Source organism: Canis aureus, chromosome X (assembly GCF_053574225.1).
Source record: "Canis aureus isolate CA01 chromosome X, VMU_Caureus_v.1.0, whole genome shotgun sequence".
Taxonomy (NCBI): domain Eukaryota; kingdom Metazoa; phylum Chordata; class Mammalia; order Carnivora; family Canidae; genus Canis; species Canis aureus.
Window position 1 is genome coordinate 39,536,117 of NC_135649.1, and position 24,579 is coordinate 39,560,695.

The 24,579-nt window shown below is 42.4% G+C and overlaps 1 protein-coding gene across 12 annotated transcripts in view; it reads left to right on the forward strand.

Moving 5' to 3' along the window:
* DCX (doublecortin) overlaps positions 1–24,579 on the forward strand; it is a 140,183-nt gene that overhangs the window by 87,559 nt on the left and 28,045 nt on the right. For 7 of the 12 annotated variants that reach the window (XM_077889930.1, XM_077889931.1, XM_077889938.1 and 4 more), the window contains 2 exons: positions 16,298–16,400; positions 18,391–18,528. In XM_077889930.1, the coding sequence (XP_077746056.1) occupies positions 16,298–16,400; positions 18,391–18,528 (241 nt within the window). The remainder of the gene's footprint in view (positions 1–16,297; positions 16,401–18,390; positions 18,529–24,579) is intronic. The other 5 variants (XM_077889932.1, XM_077889934.1, XM_077889939.1 and 2 more) reach the window with 1 other exon arrangement.

Here is a 24,579-nt window from a genome sequence, read left to right on the forward strand (position 1 = left end):
CCATTCAGCACTATGCAGTTCCCAAGAATACGGAACCCTCAGAATTTTCTTCCAATCCTACGTAGTTGCAAACTCAAGGGTAGACCTGCTACTGGTTTTCGTTCTTGGTTTACATGTAAATTGGGACAAATGTGAAAATACATTTTTATTTTTTGCAATTGAGTTCTAAAAGACCTGTTAAGTTTCTGTTTTCTTATTATTTGCCTTGGGCTTTTACTTTCTTCATTTCCATCTCTTTCCTACTTTCATGCTACTACATCCTTCACAGTAGAAGTCTGTAGCTGATGAGGTGAGATATCCAGAGGCCAGAATTCAGGAAGGAGAGAGGATAGGGGAAGAACTGGGTTGAAAAATCTCTGCTCTGGAAAATAGTTGCAAAGAATATTTTACCCACTTATTTATCTTCCAACTCAGTCTGTTTTCGTTCCACCCATCATACCCTTTCTTCAAAATGTGAGGAAGAAGTCCATGCAGTTTAATTTCTCATTGTTGCCCTTGTGATGTATGTTCACATCTGTCAGTAGTAGGAGTCCTATAAAGGCCTGCCAAAGCAGCTTTGTGGACTCTGAAGAGACCACAGGATGTAGTGCAAATGGCCCTAGACTAGGAGTCCAAACCCATGTTCCAGTCTCTGTCTTCCTCTTTGTACACATTTAAGCTTGCAAATTACCTTACCTTGGCTGAACTTCAGGTTCCTCACATGTAAACTAGAACTACCCATTTGCCTACATGGTAACTCTAGGGCTCAGATGAGACAATGAGGTGAAAGCAGCATGAAACTTGTGAAGGCTTTTACAAATGCAAAATGGTATTATTATTGCTTAATTGCAGTTCACACCTCTTCAATTATTCTTGCCCAGATGTCACAGGGCCTACTGGATGGATGTCACATTCAAGGCCATAATAACAGTTTGTTTCTCTTGCCTGCAGTAACAGACCTACACTCCAGGCCTTTCTCTTCAGATTTACTCTCTACTTTCTACCCTATGCCACCCTGCTCCATACCCTGGGAGGTTGACTTATGTCAACAGGCTCCCTTGTCTTCTGAATTCTGGTTGTGTTTAACCAATAGGGAGCCTTGGCAGAGAGGAGAAAAGTAAGGTTAGGCTGTTTACCCCTGGCCCAATGCCTGAGAAGCTGCTGGGTGCCCTTTGATTGAGGGTCACAAAAGCTTCCAATCAGGAAGCTCTTTTCATATAATTTTCTTGCTCTCTCCTTCCTCTTGGTTCTGGTAACTGCTGCCTCCACTCTCCCAGGAATAAGGGTGATTATGGACCCCAATATTACTAGTCCTGGGGTACTTCAGTATCCCCTGTGGCTTCTTTGTACCCTGACCATACTTTTGTAACCAATCCCCTTTCTTAAACTACTTAGTTTATCCACTCTGAGCATGTCATGAGTTTCTTACTGGGACCCTGACTGATGCACCCACCAAATCTTTTTCTTTTCTTCTCTCCTGATCTTTTTTTGGTACTAAAACATAGTCTCACAATGGAGGGGCATTACATAAGAAGTGCAGTAAGTTTATGTTCATTATCATTCTGTGCAGCTATGTTGAGAATCAGCTCCTAAGTCACTAGCTCAGAACATCTGTAATTGAGCTGTATGTTCCTTACCAATTGGGTAGTCAGTGCTCTTTGTCCTTTCCCCCAACCAACCATCGAGGCACATTTAGAGGCCAGGACTCTTGTGCCTACTCTCTCCCACAAAGGTCATATCCTTGCTAAATTCCAGCCTCCTGGGAGGCAAGCGTCTGATGCACACTCCAGTCTCTGGTTTGCTGTAAATCCATTTGCACCCCTTTGCTTCCCTTGGACTCAGTTTGCAGAGAATGAGCTTACATCCTTTTGCTTCCCTTGGACTAGAGTCTCAGGAAGCCTGGGAAGGGGGGTACAGTTAAGCCTCTGGGATTCCACCACAGCTGCCAGCATTCTGGCCCTGGTGTCTCTGCTCATTAACTGTGTCCAACTTGGAATGTTTCATAGAGTGTCAGAGCTAGGAGAGACCTTGCAAATCAACTAGTCCAAAGGTTCTTAACTTAGGATCTATAGATGGGCTTCAGAGAAATATTTAAGCCCTGAAATTATATGAAAAATTGGCTATCTATCTACACATATGCATTGCTCTGAGAAGAAGATCCATAGCTTTCATCAAATCCTCAAAAGGGCTCATGAACAAAAAAGACACAGACCTCCAAAGGCTCCAGACCAGCACCCTCACCTTACAGCAGGGGAAACTGAGGCCCAGGGAAGAAGCAGCTTATCTGATTCCACAGGGAGTCAATAGCAGGATTTAACTCAGTATCTAGGAAGACATTAACTTCCTCTTCGAAACAAACCCTTCCTTCCTCTACTGAATTCCAAATTCGTTTTTCCACTATACTTTGTGCATAGTAGACACCAGATAACTCATTTAGTGCAACTGATAACTGCAATGGGCCCTACAAATACACTCTCTTATTTTAATTGACCCCGCTCAACAGAATCTGGAGTTGTGTGGGGCTCAGGGCCAACCTTAGAGCTTAGTGGTGCCAAGGGATCAAGCACGGTTTTTCCACCCCAGTTCTCTCTGATGAATGGAGTTCTGTCTCGTCCCAGGTTCTCTGAGCCAACTTGTCCCCAGGGCCCCGTGGAAGGGCAGGTGTCGGTCCTGGGCATGGACTCAGCAGCCCAACTCCAGCGCTTCTGCAGCTGTTCTCATCCCCATGAGGCCCCCAGTGGGAGCTGACACAGAGACTCTTGGAAAATGGCAAAGAAAAGCTAAGGAAAAAACACCCTTGAGCATTGAGGGGTTGCCAGGCTTCCAGGGGAGCTGGCACTGCCTAGCTCAGGTTATTAAATCACAACCAGCTTCTGGTAAAATAGGGTAGAAAGGCTTGCTCCTTCCCGTCTCCCCTTCCTTGCTCTTCTTGCCCAGGGCACACGTAGTTTCATACTACCCAGAGTGCCCTACTAGATTTCCTCATGCAGGTCTCCCCACCTATGAAGTAAGTGCCTTGGCCGTGTAATGTAGGTATCCAGTGTGTAAGAGGGAAAGGAGTCTTGAGTTCTGGTATCAGCTCTGTAACTGACTACTAGCATTGCAGTCTTGCACAAGTCACTTAACCTGGATGGGCTTTCATGCTTCATTCATTTAAAAAGAAATGCAGCTAATGACCCAAAGGAGGTAGGAGGTGAGATCACTTGACAAATGCCAAACAACAAAGGGTCATTATGAGCTTTGGCCATTTAGAGATAAACTGTGGTAAAGGCAGAAAGAATAATTTGGAGGGCTGATAGCCCAGCTGAGATCTGAGAACCTGGATTTCAGTTTTGTGGAGGAAATTCCAGAATGAAGGTGGAAGGAGAGTCCCTGTTGGCTGTGACGCATCCGTTGACAGAAACCCAACCTGTTCCTGAAGGTTCACATGCTACTTTACATCCCAGAGACCTGTGAGAAGGCTTCTGAGGACCAGTCACTCTTCACCAGGCAAGGAAAAAGAAAAGCCCAGTCAGGTCTAGTGCTGGAGGATCCGAGGGAGTCAGCCTCACTGTGACTTGCCATAGAAATCGGTAGAGCAGATTGCACAGGGGCATAGAACTCCCAGAGGGTGGCACAAGATAGTGGGAACAGAATATCAATCTCTCCCATCATAAGCAACCAGTCAACACTGTTTCCTAAGGCCCTCGGAATGGGTCACATGCTAACCTAAGCAACTTGAGGCAAGACGAAGGAAATTAGAGACATGGTCGGTGCCTTCAAGGAGTGGATGCTTTGATGGAGAAAGAGATAGGACAAAACCTGTAGGGCAGCTAAGGTGCTTAAGAAATGGTCTTCAGTGGGGGAGCAGCTTGATATCTCATTGTTTTATACAAATAACTAGAAAGCAAATAGATCCAGAACTCAGTAAACTGGTCAATCTTCATCTTTTATGACTTTGTCTAAAATGCGGTGTAGAGGACAATGATCATTAGTGAGCTAGAATAACCTTGTCATACTGTAATATTCTTAATTATGAAACTAAAATGTAATTATAAAGATCCTTAGACTCTTGCTATTCTGGATGATACTATTTTTTAACTGTTTGACTTTTTTTACACTTGGATTCAGTGGACAAGATAGATGGGGGCTCTGTTGTTTTGGAGCTTCTGTGGTGGTGGTGGTGGTTCTAGTTGAGATCAGGAGATAAGGAAGCCCTCTCTGAAAAGATGAAAGTTGACTTCTGCCTCTGCAGTATGGCAGACTAAGTATCCTAAAAAGCCTCCCTGCTACAATACAACTAAATCCTGGTTAAATTACAACAAATTATTTTATATTTTTTCTTTTTTAAGCCACTCTGTTGATATATAATTCATATCCATTGAAAATGTATAATTCAATGATTTTTTGATATATTACATTATTTAAGGGTTTTAATTGTGGTAAAATATATATTACAAAGATTTGTCATTTTAACCATTTTATGTGTGCAATTTGGTGCAATGAATTGCACTCACAATGCTGTTCAACAATCACTACTATGTAGTTCAAGAACTTTTTTGTCACCCTAGACAGAAATTATGTAAGTATTAAGTAATAACTGTCCAATCCACCTTTCCCCTAGCCTCTGGGAACCTCTAATCTACTTTGCGTCTCAATGATTTTGTCTGTTCTGGATATTTCATGTAAGTAGAATCATACAGTATTTGTCCTTTTGTGTCTGGTTTATTTCACTTGGCATAATGTTTCCAAGGCCCAGGCTGCATGTATCAGAGCTGCATTTCTTTTGTGGTTGGATTGTATGAGTACAGTGTGATTCCTTTGTATGTATTTTGTTTACCCATCAGACTGTAGATGGACACTTGGATTGTTTCTACCTTTGGGCTATTGTAAATAATGCTCTAATGAACATTGCATACAAGGACCTATTTGAGTCACTGCTTTCAATTCTTTTTTGTATATACCTGGACGTGGATGTGCTGGGTCTTATGGTGTGATACTGTCATTTATAAGAAATATTTATATTTGGTCTTTGTCCTATTTCTGTCAAAGAGCTTCTAAAACCCTTGGGATATAGCCTAAGGGACAAGTGACAGAGGTATCTTTTGTTATGTTAATGAAGAGACTTTTGGAAACTGCCTAAGGAGAGGGCTGGTTGCCAAGAGAATCAACCAGGTAATTAGTCCTGCCCCCAGACTTCTGGAGAGGGAAAAGGGGCTGCATATTGAATGGATCACCAATAGCCAATGATATAATCAATCATGCCTAAGTAAAGAAGCCTCTGTTAAAACCCAAACAGAGTGTTCAAAGAGCTTCTCAGTTGGTGAATACATGGAGATGTAGGCAGAACCGCACACTCAGAAGGCTCAGATGTTTAGTATCCTTTCCCCATACCCTATGCATCTCTTCCATCTGGCTGTTTCTGAGTTATATCCTTTGATCATAAACCAGTAATATAGTGAGTAAACTGGTTTTCTGATTTCTGTGAGCCACTCTAGCAAATTAATCAAACCCAAGGAGGGGGTCATGGGAAGCTCTGATTTCTAGCCAATGCATTGGTCAGAAGTAGCATCTGAAGTGCCAGAATGGGGTAGTCTTGTGGGACTGAGCCCTTAACCTATAAGAACTGATGCTATTCTGGGTAGATAGTGTCAGGGGGGAGCTGAATTGCAGGCACCCTGCTGATGGCTGAGAACTGCTTGTTGGTGTGGGGAACCCCCCAGCATATACCCGTACCCATACATCGGAATTGGTAACCAGAACTCTGTAGTTGGTGTTAGTGACATGGGATTTGTTAGAAGGGACCTGGCTCATGGAAACATATGGTTTGGGAAGATAAGGGTTGGAAAAGGAGTAGATGATTAGCTTTTAATTCTTGGGTGGCCACACAGTCTGAAGGTCTGAAGCAGTAGCTGCACTGTAATTCCATACTTGGGGTGAAAGTTACCAGTGGAAAGTAAAGGTTTTTCCAACCCCTGGGGAATGGTTCACTGATGCATATGGAAGTGCATGCTAATAAGAGAAAGGCAGAGTATTCAGGCCCTTGGTTACCATTATCTATAACAGATAAACTAAAAGTAAAAGACAATAGTGCGTCAGACCTTGATGCTAGACCAAATGCAGATTTCAGTGAATTGGAGCTTGGGCCACTAGCCTCAAAGCTGCTCCCATCCCTGCAAGGTAAAAATTGTGCAAGGACAACGGAAAGCCCCTGTGAGACCTCTGGTCACCAAGAAGGTAGTCTACAGGGGGGAAAGGCAAAACCAAGAAACTACTGAAACCAGGGAATATAGTGTGAAGGGATTATTTCATTTCATGGATCGGTATCATCAGCTTCCTGGGGCGCTTTTACTGAAATGGATTATGAGAGCAACGAATTTAGGAGCTGTGTCTCTAGGTGTGGAATGCTTCTGAGTGCAAGAGCAGGTTGGGTTGATGTGGGACCCACAGCTCACTGTGGAACAATCACAGCATGAAGCAGTTGATATGCTTTGTATATATGCCATGTAGGACCAGCTTTATGATGATCAGGATATTCACTTGCTGAATATACCCATTACCCAGGTCATGGTAAATGCTGTAGTTAAGGGGACCCCTTTTATCTGGGCACCCCATATAACCTTATTGCTGCAAAACCAAAAAACAATCTGGGAAGCCTTAGCAAAAGTGTTATCTAAACCTCCCTTTGGGGGGTCTTACAGATACTAATTAATACATTAGATTCATTAACAAGGGAATAGAAAGTGGCCAAGGGGAGAGTCAAGGGACTCTTTCCACCAAAGTGGAAATTTTGAAATGGTTACAGCAGTTGCTTACCCTCCCTCCCCACCCTGTATCCGTGGTTTCAGTTATCCACTGCCTGTTGTATCATTACAAGCTCAACAATAGCCTAATGCCACATCATAATGCCTACATCATTGACCTCACTTCATCTCAACATGTTGGCATTTTATCATTTCAAAAGAAGGAAGGTGAGTACAGCACAAGGTATTTTGAGAGAGAGACCATATTCATGTAACTTTTATTACAGTATCTTACTATAATTGTTTTATTTTATCATTAGTTATGGTTGTTAATTTCATACTGTGCCTAATTTATAAATTAAACTTTATACCAGGTATGTATTTATAGGAAAAACATAGTATATATAGGGCTTGGTACTATCTGTAGTTTCAGGCATCCCCTGGGGGGTCTTTGAATGGATCCCCTGTGGATAAAGGGGGACTGCTATCCTGAGAAATAAGGTGAGCAAAGCAAATATTGATAGAAACAAAAAGAGAAAGGAAAGAGTCATAGGACTCATCCTGCAGGGTGGAAATCTTTTGATGGTTATTAAAAAGTGGGATGAATAAAATGGCATAGGGTTAAAACAAAGGTTTTCGTTTTTTTAAGAATTTATTTATTTATTTATTTATTTATTTATTTGAGATAGAGAATGAGAGAGAGAGAGAGCACAAGTGGGCACAGAGGGAAAGGGAGAAGCAGGCTCCCTGCTGAACCTGACATGGGGCTCCATCCAAGAACCCTAGAATCACGACCTGAGTGGAAGGCAGATGCTTAACCCACTGAGCCACCCAGGCACCCCAAAACAGAGATATTAATGCAGTACTACCAATGGTTAGGAGGGCCAAAGGGTCCCCTTACTTGTCTGCCAGTATTAAAGGACCCCAAGCAAGTTTGCCATATTTACCAAAATTTGAGGAAATTTAACCTCTGATTTATAGTCAGTCAATCAGAAGCACAGGTAACTACCTGCACTTGAGACTTGCATCTGGTGTGGAAGGTGAGGGTGAGTGGCGGGGATCTTTGAGGACTGAACCCTTAGCCTGTTGGTTCTGACCTTACCTCTTGATAGTGTCAGAACCCTGCAGGTGTCGGAGCATTGCTTATTAGAAATGCAGAGGAACCCCACCTCTGCCTCCAGCCCCATACATTGAAATTGGGTCCAGGAACCCAATTATATGGCAGATCTACACTTAGTTTTTTGAGGAACCCGCGGCAAACATCTTTAAATGCTTTAGTAAGTTTGCAGAAAAGAAAAGCAGGAAAGGAGCCAGGAACCCACAGGCATTATGGGAAAACATGGCCTTCCCTGGAGGCAAACCCCCATAAGTGGAGCCCAGCACTTTGGATATTCATGGAAATGTTGGGTGTGCAAGGTCTTTGAAGAGCAAGGGACCTGAACCTGCAGTCTTGACATTAGGGGCCAAGATCCTGAAGAGGAGACACATTGGAAACATACCTGGAAACTTGTCTATCTTTGCATGGCTCCAGGTGGGAAACAGAATAAGCCAGAACACTGCTCGTTCTGCTGCCTGGCTGCTGCTGCGAGTCTTGCCTTGAGAGTTTGCAACATTCATTCTGACACTGGCCTGGAATTCAAATCTCTCCTTTTCATGTCCCCAGGGAAAGCACAGTTGAGAAAAGGTGGCCCCATATTGTTAGTGCCTCCTGGCACCTGGCAGAAGCAAATCCAAGTCTCTTTTTTTTGGAGGAAAGCATTCCCCAACCTAGATCCCCCTCAGGATTTCCCAAGACTTGGTTCCACTGAATAGGAGCTCACAATAAAAAAAAAAAAAGTATCAAACATACAAGAAAACAAGCCACCGCAAGAGAGAGTTAGCACAAACAATAGATTTGGATTCCCAAAGGACTTCAGATCCTAGAATTAATCAGATACAGGACATAGAACAACTCCAGATGGATTGTTTCGAGAAACAAAACATGTAATCCAAATGGGATAAGACAAAGAGTTTATCAGCTATGACCAGGCAAATTTTGGGGAGAAATGAAATAGAAATCAGTGAGTGGGCCAAACAGCAAATTAAACACATCTGAAGAGAGAAAAAGTGAACTGGTAGATCTGAAGTTTTCTTTTTTTTCCCCAGAATGGAGCACCAAGAGATAAGAAGGTGGAAAATACAAAGGTGAGGTTGAGGCACAAAATACAGAATAGGAAGGTCTAACAAGTGCCTAATTCAAAAATGACCCCAGGGGAGAAAGATCTAAGGTGTAACAAGGAATGGTGAGCAAATGAACTGGTAGATATGTAGCTAAATCAGAACAATATTAACTGCGTAGTCATTAAGACAATAATGACTAATTTGTGGAGGGTGAAATAAATGAATTAAGAGTCTAAGAAACAATAGCCTGTAAGATGAGGGTCACAGGACTAAAATATGTGATTCTTTAGATATGATTGTCCAGAGGCAGCTAGCCCTGTGAACATCTGGGAAGATATTCCACCCTCCGGGTAGAGAAAACTTCCAGAGGAAGGCCCAGAAGCAGGAAAGGTCTTGATGTGTTTGAGTGGCAGAAAGCAGCTGGTCTGACTGGAGCCAGTAAGCATGTGTGGTATAAAAGGTTGAGGGGCACCTAGGTGGCTCAGCGATTGGGCATCTGCCTTTGGCTCTGGTCGTGATCCCTGGGGTCCTGGGATCGAGTTCCATATCGGGATCCCTGCAGGGAGCCTGCTTCTCCCTCTGCCTCTGTCTCTGCCTCTCTCTGTGTCTCTTATGAATAAATAAATGAAATATTTTATAGATAGATAGATAGATAGATAGATAGATAGATAGATAGATAGATACTGTATAGCCCAGGTCAAAAGTTTGGGGTTTATTCTGTGATGGGCAGGCTGAAGGATTTTAAGCAGAGGAGTGATATGCCTGATTAAAATTTTAAAATACTGCCTTGGCCAGGGTATGGGGAGCAGTACAAGTGTTATAGGTAGGAAGTGGTGGAGGTGTACTGCCAAGAGACTGGTTATGAGGTTCCTGTACTAGATCTTGGACTAGGACGTGACAACAGGGAGCAGAAAATATGACCACTAGTTAACAAATGACTTCCAAGTTTCTGGTTTAGGCAACTGGAGGAATTGTGGTACCTACCATTTAGAGAGGAGGAGGAGAAATAAGAGTTTAATCCTGGATATACTTAAATCTGGGATCCCCATCCCTCCATCTTGGTTAAGCAGAGCTATCAAGCAGGCAGTCGAATATATGAGTCACAAGTTCAGTGATAAGAGGGGCCTAGAGTTATTCATGTATGAGTCATTGGTATATAGATAGTATGTAAGGCCTTGGGGCTGGACATGATTACCTAGTAAATAAGTGGAAATGAAGAAGAGAAGAGATCTGAGACCTAAGCACTGGGGCTTTCTAAAATGGAGTGGTCTGGAAGAAAGAGAATCTAGCAAAGGTGGTTGAGGTAGGAGAAAACACGAAGGCTGTGGGATCCCAGATGCTAAGAGGGGCAGGTATTTAAGGGTGAGGACTTGCTCAGCTTACATCCGGTGTTGCCAGGAGGTTAAGATGAATCCAGAGATATGACCATGGGATTTGATAACATGGAAGTCATTGTTGACCTTGACAAGAGCAGCCTTGGTGAGGCGAGGGGGATGGAAGCTTGATTGGATTGGGTTGAGGAAAGAACTGGAGGTGTGGAAGAGAACATAAGATACCATAAATGTGAAGGTACTTTGAAAACAGTAAAAAATACTTTACAAATGCCAGTGGCACTATTTTATCACCAGAGATTTTATGGAAGTTCAAGATATTGAATAAACATATCTGTGCCAATAGAGGTCCTACAGAACCAAGGAGCTGTTTGCCTAGGTAAAAATGTCATGAGAAACCACAAGTAAGACTTCAAGATAACTACGAAAACAACGTTGATAAGATAGCTAGGGCTGTCTCAAAAACAATGTCTCAGCTCACCAAGCCAACCTTGTGCCAACCTCTGGAGCCCAACCAGGGCTACTGGCAGGAAATGTTCCAGAATAAGAATGGTGGTAACTTTTAGAAAATGCTGTATCCATAATGTTTACTGAACCTTTCATTAACTCATTTTGCAAAGCTTTCCAGCCATGTTCTATGCACTGGGCATACCATTGGCAAGATCGGAAAATCGGTGTGGTTTGTGTTACTTCCCACAGGATTCCCTCTTCTTCACCACCAGGGCCACACCTCTTCCCATAGATGCCATCTGTCCTTCTCTTCACCCTGCATTTCACCAGTAGGCAACTGTATGCTTTGTTTGCAAGGCTGGTAGATGGGTCCCGACAATTGCGCTTTGGAGAGTGAGAATTTCTGGGACCGTAGTCAGTAAGATGCCAGTCCTTTTTTCTAGGGCTCATAAGAAAAGACACGTTCCTGCCTTTCCTCAGTTACCTGGAATATACTGGCCATCTCCATCCACCTGTATCCCACACATCCTTCAAGACTCAGATTCTTTAGCATTTCCTCCACTCTCACGTTCTCTTCCTGCTTCTCATGATCAGAATTGTTCTCTTTGTCTTCTGTCCTCGCCTTGCTCTTCTTGTCTTTGTAATAGTGCTAACAACAGTTGGCCTCGTATTCCAATTATTTGTGTGGTTCTGACTTGATTATGCTGGCAACTTGGAAGGCAGAGGCCTTTTATTGTACATGTGTGTATCTCTCACAGAGATCCTTTGCTGCAGTAAATGCTTTCATGAAGGAATATTAGTGGAATTGAACTTTCAGTGAAAATATTTTGCATGTTGCACATGGGTCTCATACATACAGAAGACCTTACTTCCTGAGATAACATTTCTTGCTGAATACTTAGATCATGAAATGTAGAATCTACTCTATAAGAACCAACTTCCAGGGATGCCTAGGTGGTTCAGTGGGTTAAAGCGTCAGACTCTTGGTTTCGGCTCAGGTCATGATCTCAGGGTCTCAGGTTGAGCCCCGCGTTGGGCATCATGCTCAGTGGGGAGTCTGCTTGAGTTTTCTCTCTCTCCTTCTGCTCCTCCCCCATCCCTCTCTCTCTCAAAATAAATAAATAAATCTTTAAGACCTAACTGCCAGCATCTGGACATGTGGAGAGTCTAAACAAGCTTAAATAAAGCCACAAAGTGAATTTTTCATTCTCAGCTAATATTTTTTTAAGGAAGAAAATTGAGTTAATGGTTCAATGCTAATATGAGTTTATTTTATTGATTTTGTGCTGGCAGTTGATTAATTACAAAGACAGGCATCATGCTTTTGTGTTCTTGTCCCTGACTTAAAGACCCACGTGTGACTTATATAAAAGCTGATGTCAGCAAGACCCTGTAAGTGGTATCATAATGATTATTATAATTACCACTTCTGTTGCCACTTAATGATGGAAATTTTATCTAAAAAACTCAGTTGCAAAATTATGCATTTGCCACCTAAGCTAAGGAGGACTTTTTTTTTTTAAAGATTTATTTATTTATTCAGAGAGAGAGAGGCAGAGACACAGGCAGAGGAAGAAGCAGGCTCCACGCAGGAAGCCCAATTTGGGACTCGATCCCAGGTCTCCAGGATCACACCCCAGGCTGCAGGCGGTGCTAAACCGCTGCGACACCAGGGCTGCCCTAAGGGGGACTTTCTGTTGCAGTTATCCCCATGGAATTTTAAAAAGCAGATGTGAGTGTGAGTTTTATTTGGAAATTATTTCTTACACTCCATTCTTCTCCTTCTTTTCTTCTTTCTTCTTTTTCTTCTCCTCCCTTCCTTCTTCTTCCTGTCCTTCTCTACCACATGCTCAGTTGCCAGTTACAGTGGTGAATAGGAATCTTGTTGTCCATAGATTCAAAATATGATTCATACAGATACTCTTTTCCTCTTTTTTTTTTTTACTTTCTCTTTACAAGCTAGTGAAATATTCTAATGAATATCAGGCATTGATTAGGACAAAGGAGGTCTCTCCCATTTTAGGCTATCTGCAAGCCTTTGACATCAGGGCTTTAGGAAAAGCATGTTCTCTCAGGCAATTGAATTGCTTTGCCTTGAATTGAATTAGAACACCTGAATGCTAGTCTCTACTCTGCCATGAGCCATCTGTGTATAACCTTGGGCCATTTTGACTCTCTGTATTGGGTTCCTCATATTTAAGACAGGAGAACCTTCTATTTCCCCAACTTTGTAACAAAGGTAGGGAGGGCTGTTGTGTCTCAGTATCCGAGGCCTTTGGGAAAGCTGGGTATTCACATGCACAGTGTGAACTTGTCTACGTTTGGGAGCCAGTAAAATGTAGGGAGGGATCATTCAAGAAACCTGATGCGGAACAGCTGGATTGCAAAATGAATGTTTTCGAAGCCAGCCACACCATTGTGAGTTTGTCAGAAGCATAGGGGGCTTTGCCTTTCTTAGAAGCTCTCCAAAGGAGGGGTTATCCAAAGGCTTTCCCCAAAGCCTGGGTGGGGGCAAAAAGGCTTGGGGTTGGAGGAGGGTGGGTCATTGTAACAGCAACCCCTAGAGCAATCTGTGAGGACTTTGTTGGCCTACAATAGGAACTCATGGTGTGTCACTGCAATGACTGCTTTAGAGCTTTTGGTTTTTCTTCTTGGGAAGCAATTTCCACAAGCACCTCCAAAATGAATGTTCTGGTGCTTTCTGGGGGCCAGGTTGATGTTTGAAGTGTTTGCTAAATTCTTTTCATGGCCAGTAGTTGGTTGAGATTTTCTAGTTCTTTTTGAACCAATCTCATTATTTACATTTTCATTTAAAATCATTCATTTCATCTAAATTTTAAAACTAATTAGCATTTTTATGCAAAGAACTTCTGAATGCATAATCATTATTCCTTTCTTATTCTTAAATTTGTGTATTTGTGTTACCTTTCAAAACCTTTCAATGCTAGTTCCTATTGTCTGCCAAGATTAATTTCTTTTTTGTTCCAACTTTTCTGCCTTTGTATATCCTTACAAAGCCTCCTTCTTATTTTCTTTACATTTGGTTGAGGCAAAAACAGCCCTCACTCAATTCTCACCATGTGATAAGCACTCTACCAGGAGCCATGGGGAGATACAGAGAGAGGGATAAACTTGGTTGTTACATTCAGGAAGCCTGTGCTCTACTGGGAAGGATGAGGTGAATACTCATGAGAATACAGGCAGGTCTTGAAACAAAGTGCTATACCCTAGAGGCCACTACCAGAGGAACACCCAAGGATGAGGCTTAGCTAAGCCCATGACCAAAACTAAAGTCAGGGCCAGGGCCAGGGCCAACCTTGAACACGAGGATTTGGCAGAGATCTTCAGGGCCAAGGAGGTGCCAGGGGGTAAACAATTTAGAGACACATAACGTATCAGAGTTAAGGGTTCCAGGTTTTCTTGAGCCAAGGTCCAAGACATCAGTTGGAGACTGCAGCAGGGTGCAGAGTCATGTGGCCTGTCATTGGATTCGCTACCAGGACAATATGCAGGATGCTCATTGTACTAACAATGCCAGCCAGTGACTATGTCATTTGAGACTAAGAATTTGAGGGATACCAAGGATTTGATACTAAGAATACCCCATGGCACCTACAGATAACTCCTATCCCAGCATTCATGACACTACACTGAAATGCTACATCCTAGCATTCACAACACTATATTGAGTATCTTCACTCCATCAGATTGTGAGTCCATGAAGTCATGGACTGAGTCTTACACATCTCCATCTCCCCAGTGCCTGAACTATGCATGAGTGCTTTGTATTGCTGAATGGCCTAAAGCATGGGCTTTGGAGTCAGATCTGCCTTTGTTTGGCTTCGTTACTTTCCACCTTAGTAACTTACTTATTGTCTCTGGGTCTCAGCTTCCTTGTCTGTGAAACAGTGATAATAATAATATAGACCTCTAGAGTTTGGTGTGGGAGCAAAATGAGATGAAAGATTTGGAAGTACTAAGCAGAGTGCCTGTCACAGAATAAGCATTCAATTAGTGCTAGCTCTAATTGTTATTCCATGATTGCAGAATGAATGGGAAATGGACAAGTGGGCTGAAGAGGGATGTTGGTCTATTTGATGAGGTCAGGACCCAGGGCAGGGAAGGGGCTTAATAGGAGCAACCCTGGCAGTCCTCCAAGTCTCTCTCCCTTATCTTGGCATCTCCTGGATGCTTGGGAGGCTGAGACAATAGGGATAATCTTTAAGCATCTCTCACTTTGTGTAAATCTTGCAATCTTGGCTGTGGCAGATGAGGATTGAATAGGCCCTGGGTGGAGGATGATGTTGTTAATATAAACATTTTTTCAAATGTGAAATATTGCTCTCTGTACCCAGAAAGCTGTTATTAGTTTGCAAGCACTGTGCCTTTGGAAAGCCATGTCTGGCAGCTTGAATGGGTAGCTTAGAACAATTAGAAGCTTTGAACACTTTCAAGCTAAGGATTGGGATAAGAATGTTTTGACTCTATGGTTTCTCCTGGGATTTCCCTGGTGTGCTAGACTAATTATCAGATGTAATTAGGAGGCTGAGAAGTGGGAAGAAGCAGCAATGCATAGGGCACTAGGAGACAGGAAGGATCCTGGGAATGTGGCTTTACGAGAAGAGCCTCAAGCCTGTGGGGACTCATTGCTCGTGATTAAGTTTTAAGTGGTCAGGACAGCCCCCCCCCCAGCCTCTGCCCAGCTTCCACCTTGTTCTTGAGGGAGGAATGGTATTCTGGGTCACTTCCCTGTTCTTAGTCTATTTTAGCAAAAGTCCAATTTTTGTGGATCCAAATCAGTAAGGAACCAGTGCTCTTCTTTCAAAACTCATGAAGATGAAGAGAGGAATGTCCACATCTTGCATAGCCACAGAGTCTATCTACTGTAGGCTCTAGATCTTTCTTATCTGCCTTGGCTTACACCATTGGTCCCAGATTTGGGCTAGGAGCACTCTGTCTTTGAGGCTCTGAGAAAAGGTAACATTTGCAGGGCCATCTGCTTGTGAACTTTTATTCAGAGGTGGAGACATTCCCTTTGGACATGGTCTTAAAGCTATTATTTTTCTTCTTCTTCCTCCTCCTCCTCTTCTTCTCCTTCTTCTTCTTCTTCTCCTCCTCCTCCTCCTCCTCCTCACTACTCCTCCTCCTCCTCCTCCTCCTCCTCCTCCTCCTCCTCCTCCTCCTTCTTCTTCTTCTTCTTCTTCTTCTTCTTCTTCTTCTTCTTCTTCTTCTTGAGAGAGTGTGAGTGGGGAGAGACAGAGGGAGAAGTTGAGAGAATATTAAGCAGGCTCCATGCCCAGCACGGGTCCTAAGACAGGGATTAATCTCATGACCCTGAGATCATGACCTGAGCTGAAACCCAAAATCGGCTGATTAATTGACTGAGCCACCCAGGACCCATGGGTCTTGAAGTTATTCTTAATGCAATGGAAACAAGACTACCACCCATGAAACATGGAAAGACAATAGCATCCAGTGTATCTTTACTCACAGGGGCTGTGAGGGCTGTGAAGGGGCTGGTAGTTTGCAAAGTAGAGATCCCTGGGGGCTAAAGGTGATGGCCCAAATGTAAGCTTTTCCCCCTGTCAACATGATATGAAGTTTATGGTCACAAGATAATCACATGTCAATCCAATGTTTCTGCTTCCTCCACAGGTAACCTGTCTCCATGATTTCTTTGGGGATGATGATGTGTTTATTGCCTGTGGTCCTGAAAAATTTCGCTATGCGCAGGATGACTTTTCTCTGGATGAAAATGGTAAGCGCCACCACTGGATTTTATTGTTCCTTTGTTCTCCCTCCTCCTATCCCTTAGGATTTCCATGGGGTCATATGGCCCAGAGAACATCCGTGCATGGACCCTCAAGGGCAATTATTGTTAGTCTTCCTCCTGTATGTTTGGTTACATGAGTCACTAAGTGAAAGGTTGATTGAATGTTGCAGATTCCCAGCGTCCAAACTCAGTAAAACTTACTGTCTATCCCAATAGTGACCATACTTCTTGAACCACATATTGTGTCACATGGGCTGATGGGTGCAATCAGACTATGGGAAGGAACGTTTCTGGTCAGACTTGGATATTATACATATACTTTTTTTCTAGTCAACATCCTCCAGTGACTTGGCTCACGTTGATGATTCCATTTTAGAAAGATTTTCCACTGTGTTTTTAGTGTCAAATCTTTTCCTTCTTCCCACTTTCTGGCTTGCTGCCCCATTCCCCATGCTTTGTGACTCAAGATTCCAGAGGTTGTTAATCTCAGGAAGGAGGTGAACATCTGCCCACCTCCCTTTGCTTGAGTCCAGGCTCCATGTGGAAGTTAATGGTGAATTAGCTCATACAGCAACAAGGTTAGGATATGATCCAGATGAGAAGGCATATTCAAAACATCTTTCCCAAATATAAGGGGCAACGTGTGAGAAAAGCAAACCAGGTTGTATTAATATAGACTTTACAAACCACTCAAGTGACAAGAACCCTGAAAGAGGTGGCATTTTTTCCCTGTGTTCACTTGGAGAAGAGACAAATGGGCATAAAATAGCTTAACAAATCCGAGGCTATTTCCAGTGTTCTATGCCTTCTACATCCTCAGCTCAGTGATCACTGAAGTTCATCAACCAAAACAAGATGTAAAACACACAAAAATGAGCTTTCTGCTTAACTCAATTTCCAAAATAACAAAACAAAACAAAACACCTTGGTTTACCAGAAAAGATCCCCTAATCTTTCTGGGTAATTGGTATTTCAATATGTCTTTAAGTAGGAGGTGTCAAGGAAGTGTCCAAAGACTGCCCACTCTACCTAGCATCATGGCACAGGGTTGAAAAACCTACAATGGAAAGTTTGGGACTTAGGAGACGTGGTTCCTGGTCCTTGTTCTGCTGTTCCCTTGCTCTGTGGCCTTAAGCAAGAGGCTTACTCTTTGTAGTCTCATCAGCAAAGCGAGTATGATAATTCTCCTAATGCATTAGCACAATCGGTGCCCCCAAATGACCACAATAGGGGTCCTGAGTGACCTGCATAGAAAAGGTGCCCCAAGCATAGCAGACTGAGGTTGAGGCAAGTAGCAGAAACATTTGGCAGACTCCCCTACATGCCCAAGAGCTTTCTATAAGCTCCGAGCAACAGAGTCACTGCTGGTTTATTTATTCATTAAACCAGCATACGAATTTGTGATAATGTGCATTGAAAGTCAAAAAGAGATCTCTATAAATGCATGGTGGTGGTGCTGGTAGTAGTGGGAGTGCCTATTTATAAAATGACATGACACCCCTAATATGTCCTACCACAATACGTGGCTTGTAATGAACAGTAAATGGTAGCTCCCTCTTCTTCCTTTAAATTACTCATGGATGTTTCATCTGTGTGGCTGCAGCCCCTGAACTGTCAATCTCTTCTCCGAGGAAATTAATTAATTATGTCAACAGGTGCTATTTGGAGACATGGCTGGGTCGTCCACAAATGGTCGAGTTGACTATTTAATAAGCCACCCAACCTGCTTTTCAACTCCTTCTGTTGTTTCCATAATCCAGGGATTTAAACACCTGGCTTGGCCCAGATGACTTTTGTTAAGTTTCTCCCATGCCTCCCCCCTCAGAGCCGTCATTCTTACAGACAAGGACCACCTTGTAGTCTCGAGCTGTTAGGTACTTTGGCCTGTGGTGGTTATCCAGTTTCTAGAAGTTGGTAATATGCCAAGGCTCGTTTCTCCCCTGGCTTTACTAAGCTGTCTGTTCTTTTCTACCAGAATGCCGAGTCATGAAGGGAAACCCATCGGCCACCGCTGGCCCAAAGGCATCTCCAACTCCTCAGAAGAGTTCAGCTAAGAGTCCTGGCCCTATGCGCCGGAGCAAGTCTCCAGCTGACTCAGGTAACGACCAAGACGGTGAGTGCTCTTCTCCTAACTGTGCACGCTGACTTCATTTACAGAGGCCAATACCCTCTGCATGCTGGGGAATGAGTTCCTCATGAACACCACTGTATCTCCATGATATCAGTTCTATCAGTTTAGAGACTAAACAAACTTGTTTGGAGTCATGGAGACACAGCTACGACCCTGAATCTACTCAGATGGATGCAGACCAGAAATCTGGCCTCTTTGCCATGCTTGCTGTAATGCTTATTGTCATGTTTGTTTTCATAGTCATCATCTTCAACATTATCCAGCAAAGGCATAGCCAAGGAAATAACCAAGTCAAACTTAAATTTGAAGGAGAAAACCAGAATCTAAAACAAAAATGTAAAAAGAAAATTGCCACCCGAAAGTGTCAACATAGTTGATACATTTTAGATTCAAATTTGACTTTGAACATTTTAGAAGTCAAGACAAAAAGAGAAATGAGATATTTGCATCATTCCCACAATGAGAACAAAATATATAGGCCAGGTTCTGAAAGGAAGTACAGAGATTTGTTGCACGGGATTTAATTTAATTAGTGGATAGTGAGTGATCAAAAAAAAAAAAAAGTGACCTGTGGATCACTGCCAACCCATGAACTATTTATCAGTCTGTGATAAGATTAGAAGTTCGTGCCAAATGCAAATTATGCCACTAAGCAAACATTTACTTCAGCTGACTCTTTTTTCCTAGCACAAATTTTTTGATAAGGCTAGCATTGTGTTCTTAAGCTGGCACAGGAGCTTGGCACCCACAGTTTGAGTGATGGTGATCTGAAAGGCAAAAGGCCAGAGAAGTTCAAGTTTAGAAGCTCAGTAGAGCCAGGCACAGACAGTTTGAGTTCTTCATGGTAAGGAAATCATATGGTGCAGAAGAATTCCATTCGTCCCAAGGCTCAGGGCTCTCCATGAGAATTCTTCTAGCCTGGGAGTCTGGGAGCCTTGGGGCAGAGAGCACAAATGCTCTTTATCTCTTCTTCAGTTTGAGACAGCTCAGGCAACCGATTGGCTTTGAAATGCCTGTGGCCTAGAAAAACAGCTTGTCCTGCTGGCCTCACACTGCCAGGAGCATGCACATCACCAGCCATATTTTTTTTTTCTTGGGAAGAAGGAACTAAATGGTGAAGAAGCAGCTCGAGCTTTTCATACTTCCATGTCTTCGCACATCCCATTTCCCTACACCTGGAATGCCGTCCTTCCAGCCTACTCTTCTCTGCTTGAAAATTTCTATTCATCCTTTAGTACCTCAACTAGAAATAGTTCCATTCTCTGCAGTATCATAGCATGTTCTTCATGTATCTGGGGTAATATTGACCACACAGTGTCAAAAAGTCTGTATTTACCTGTCTACTTCTCCCACTAAATACTGGGCCCCTCAAGGGCAAGGTGTCATGTTCATTTTGAATCCTCAGTGCTGAGCACAGTGCCTGGGTCCTAGTCAATACTCAAGTAATGTTTGTGAGTGAACAAACATGTAAGAACACCTATTTCACCTAGCATGGTGCTAAGGACTTAGTTAGCACTTAGGGAATAGTTGCTAAAGGAACAAAAGTGCATGTGTCCAAAACAGCACATACATCTATCCACGCCAATTTATTTTGTTCACTCTATGAATACCTAGATTGTAACACTTGGATGAAAAGCGAAATTACTTGTACAAATTCCAGGCAAGGCCTTGCAAAAAAAAAAAAAAAGACTCTAAATACTTGATCAAGATTCATAAAGTCTGGCAGTAACTGCTTAGCCAGTCATATTTTCAGAAATGACCATTTCTGGAACTTCTAATCTATATTATTTATCTCTTGCAATGAAACAAATCACCCCCAAACTTAGTGGCTTAAAAGAACAAACATTATTTTATTGTTTCTGTGGGTTAGGAATTTTGGATTGCTTAGCTCTCTGATGGCAGGATCCCTCACATAGTTGAGGTCAAAGTGTTGGTTGGGACCACAGTCATCTAAAGGTTCAACTAGGACTGTAGAGTCCACTCCCAGGATGGCCCGATCTTCTCCCAGACAGTGACTCAGGAGAATGAACAAGAATTGTAGTGTCTTTCATGATCTAGTTTCCGAAGCCACATACTGTCACTTCTGTTTTAGTCTATTCATTAGAAGCAGTCACTAAGTCCAGCCCACATTCAAGGAAAGAGGAATCAGTCTTCACCTCTTGAAGAGAGGTAGACCTATTTTTACACCGCTAAGAATTTGTGGATCTAGTTTTAACCACCACATAACCTATTAGTGAAATGCTGAGGTAGCAGCAGCTTGAAGTAAATAGATTCTCTGCAGACTGTATCCAGTTGGGTTATCCAACACATGTGAACACAACCACCTGTAATTAAACATGGCTTAAACATATGTCGAATTCTTGATCACCAGCATGCTACCTATAGAATTTCCCTTCAAGAAACCATGCACCTCACTGACTCTAAGATATTAGAAATAGAGAAGGAATACATGAGGACTCAATGAATATTTGTCAAATTAAAAGGAGCTATAATAGATCCCTATGAAGGCAAAGGCAGGTAAGATCTGCTTTTGCTCCTTCAGAACTCCCTTGCTAAAGACAAGGAATGAAGATTATATTCACACACACAAGGTAAAAAGAGTAACCAATTTGAGCCAGGGAATGGGGACTTTACTTGGCAGATACTGGAACTACAAACAGCCTCTACTCCCTACCAGCAAGAAATCTAAAGTGGTATTCTCAGTAGAGAGAATTTAGGTCTTTATTTCAGATAGTTCATGAACATGAATGGAGCCAAACTGTAGTCTAGCTGGCTTAATGGCAATTTCCAGAACATTTGAGCTCATTGCAGATGATGTGTCTAGATCTTCCACATGATTTCAGCCCCAAAGTGTAAAAGGATCTATGTAATGTAACCTTGTCCATTCCATGGTAGTTTAGAACCATGCCCAGGGCATCCACTTAGTGAACATTCCACAGGGGCAAAGCTGATTTCAGGCAAAACAGTACTTTAGGTAAGGTTTGGATTTGACATACACATTTTCCTTTTCCCATTTCCATGTCACTTAGGACCATTTCAAGCTGGGAAGTGGAGGGGATAGGATATGTAAGAGGAGAGAGAGGCATCTGTGTAGGAAGGCCTAGTGATATCACTTCCCGGCTTTTTTACTTGGAACAAGTTTCTTACCTTGTCTAATACTTGGTTTCCATTTTGGTTAAGACAAAAGTTGCTTGTCTACAGGTAAAAATTATTTTCCAATATTATCAGTTATTTCCAATTTACAGAGCTGTGCGATAGCTTTCACAGAATTGGAATAGGATAACCAGAAGGATGAGCTACAGACAATGCATAATTTTGCATCAGCAAGTATAAGGTTTTTCAGAGTGGGGCTGAAATTCTTTGTTTGTTTCTAGGACACAGCAGTGCCACCCTGTTTCCATCCCGAGTTAGTCTGTCTTGGATCTGGGACTTGGGGGATGGATTCACCTTTCTTTTTTTTTTTTTTCATTCAACCTGAGTAACTTGAGGTTGAGAAAGATAGGCCATTTCCAGGGAATTTTAACTACCTTCCTTTGAAGGCAAACGACAGCCAAAAAAGTTCCTCTGCAGCAGGGACTCAAACCAAACGAAACATTGGCTCAGTTCAGGTCAGTTAAAGGAATGTTTTGATGTTCTAGTTCATTAGAAAATATATAGGTTTGATTCTGGTTTGAGCAAGTTTGCTAGGTTTTCAAATATTTTTTAAAAAGAACAGAGCAATGGAGTTGGGAGAAAGTAAATATTTATTTAAAGCTATGAAATAAAACAAATCTTTCAGAGGAGGGTAATAGTGAATGAATAAGAGAAATTAGTCAATTAGACATCCATCTCTCTCTCTCTCTCTCTCTCTCTCTCTCTCTATATATATATATATATATATATATATATATATATGTACATCTGATCCAATTCATGGTTCAGTTCATATCTGGGTTCGGTTTGCCTTGAGGTTTAGTAAATTGATGCGATCTGGTCTGTAATTTGCGTCATAATTTGATTCCTTAGTACTTAAGTTGTCTTTTTTTTTTTTTTTCTGTTCTTCCCATGAATAAATCCAAGTTGGTATACTTTATTCCCTTTGAGTTCAGTGCTCACTCCTGCCAATATTGAGAGTGCCCCAAATGGAATGTCTATTGCTAAGCCCTAAATGTAAGTTAAGGGAGGATTCAGTTATCTGTATACTATTGCTAGAAGGAGCTCTCATTCTCGCTGGGCAGAGCTGCTGGACTCAAAGAATCCAAGTCCCATTAGCCATGTCTGCCTTTAAAGTAGGACAGGGAACTGTGGTAAGCAGATCAAATCTGAGGCCACAGGTCTCCTATGGGGCATTTGAAGAAAGCTAGTCCAGTGCCCCCATTTTGATTAACCCAAGACTTGCCATTTTGATAGGCAAAAAAAGGTAAGCCTGGCCTCAGAGCTACAGGAATACCTTTCTAGCATGTTTCTTGCTGTTTCCATTTCAGCCATTAACGTGTTAACTTTTCCTTTGCTACAACTACCCCCCAATTGAATTGAATTCAATTGAATTAAAAGGACAAAGTAGCTAGTTGCTGGGAAGGAATCTTTTCTTTCTTTCTTTCTTTCTTTCTTTCTTTCTTTCTTTCTTTCTTTCTTTCTTTCTTTTCTTTCTCTTCTTTTTTTTTTTTCTGAAGGAGTGTCCAAGGATGCTAATTACCCACCCTGGTAGGCTGAGAGAATTGTAATGTGATAATTAGTTTGCTGTTGTTCAGTAAGTCATTGTTGTAGCAACTCACTATTCCCCACCCTCCTTCCCCCAACCTATGCTACCTAGTCTTGAAAGTCAAATCTTCCCTGTTCCCAAAGCCCGGAGGAAGAATGGATTCTTACCAAAAAATACAGCCTTTGTACTGGGAGGTCAAGGGACACAACACAGCGGGGAAGGGGGTGTGTGTGTTCATGGGAGAATTGTATCCAGGAGTACTTCTCAACCCATCAGGCTGCTTTGGGTTGGCTAAGGAGAGACCTGGTTGTTCTGCCCTTCCTGAGTGTGACTCTCTGGACCAGCTCTGTCCAGTAGAAATATAAAATTTTAAATTTTCTAATAGCCACAGTTAAAAAGGTCAAAGAAACAGGTGAAATCTGTTTTGATAATGTATTTGACTCAACTCAATACATCCAAAATATTATCATTTCAACATGTAATCCATGTAAGTAACATTCTAAGGAGATATTTTCCATTCTCTGAAATCGGGTTGTATCTTACAATGACAGCACGTCTCAATTCTGGCTCGCCATGCTTCAAATGTTCAAAAGCAACATGTGACTGGTGGCTACTGAGTACTGTAGCAGCCAGCACAGTAACTTAACTCCCTAAGAGAAGTTCAAGATAACAGTCTTTGACATAGATGAAATGCTCTGCACTTTGCAAAATATTTCCAAATTCATCACCTCAGTTGTCACTCATGATAGCACCATGAACTAGATTGGGGAAGGAAAATCATCCAGTTTTTTTTTTAAATTTTAGATTGGGGACTAAGATAGAAAGAGGTTCAGTATTCTGTGGACTTCTCAATGTCATGCAACTATTTAGCACCCAAGAGACAGAGCCCCGCTGTCCTAACTTCCAGGCGGGCAATTCGTGCACTGTCCTTAAGGCAAGATGTGAAAAAGCCCCAGAGTGGTAAATAGAAAGATCCCATTTGGTTGGTCCTTGCTTCCTTGCTTCTCAGCTTCCTTCCACCTTCCCTCACCTCCAGGCAAGGGATGTGGAGAGGCTGGGGAGTGGAGTGGCATCTGTGTCCTTTGCTTTGTGCTCCATAAAACACAGCTATAAGGAATTAGGCACCTCTATTTCCAGTGCCTAGACATTCCATCGGCTTCCTTACTGTCACTCAAGGGGAAGTGATGCCCTTGGCAAAGCAATGGGAAGAGAAAATGTTTCCTCCATTCTGATTCTAAAACCACAGCTTATGTCTAGTTTCCGTGGGAGAACTACCTTGCATCTAAGGCAAGATTTCCATCATTATTGGAGAACCACTTAGGAAATTGTGGAAGCAAACAATATAATTGGGG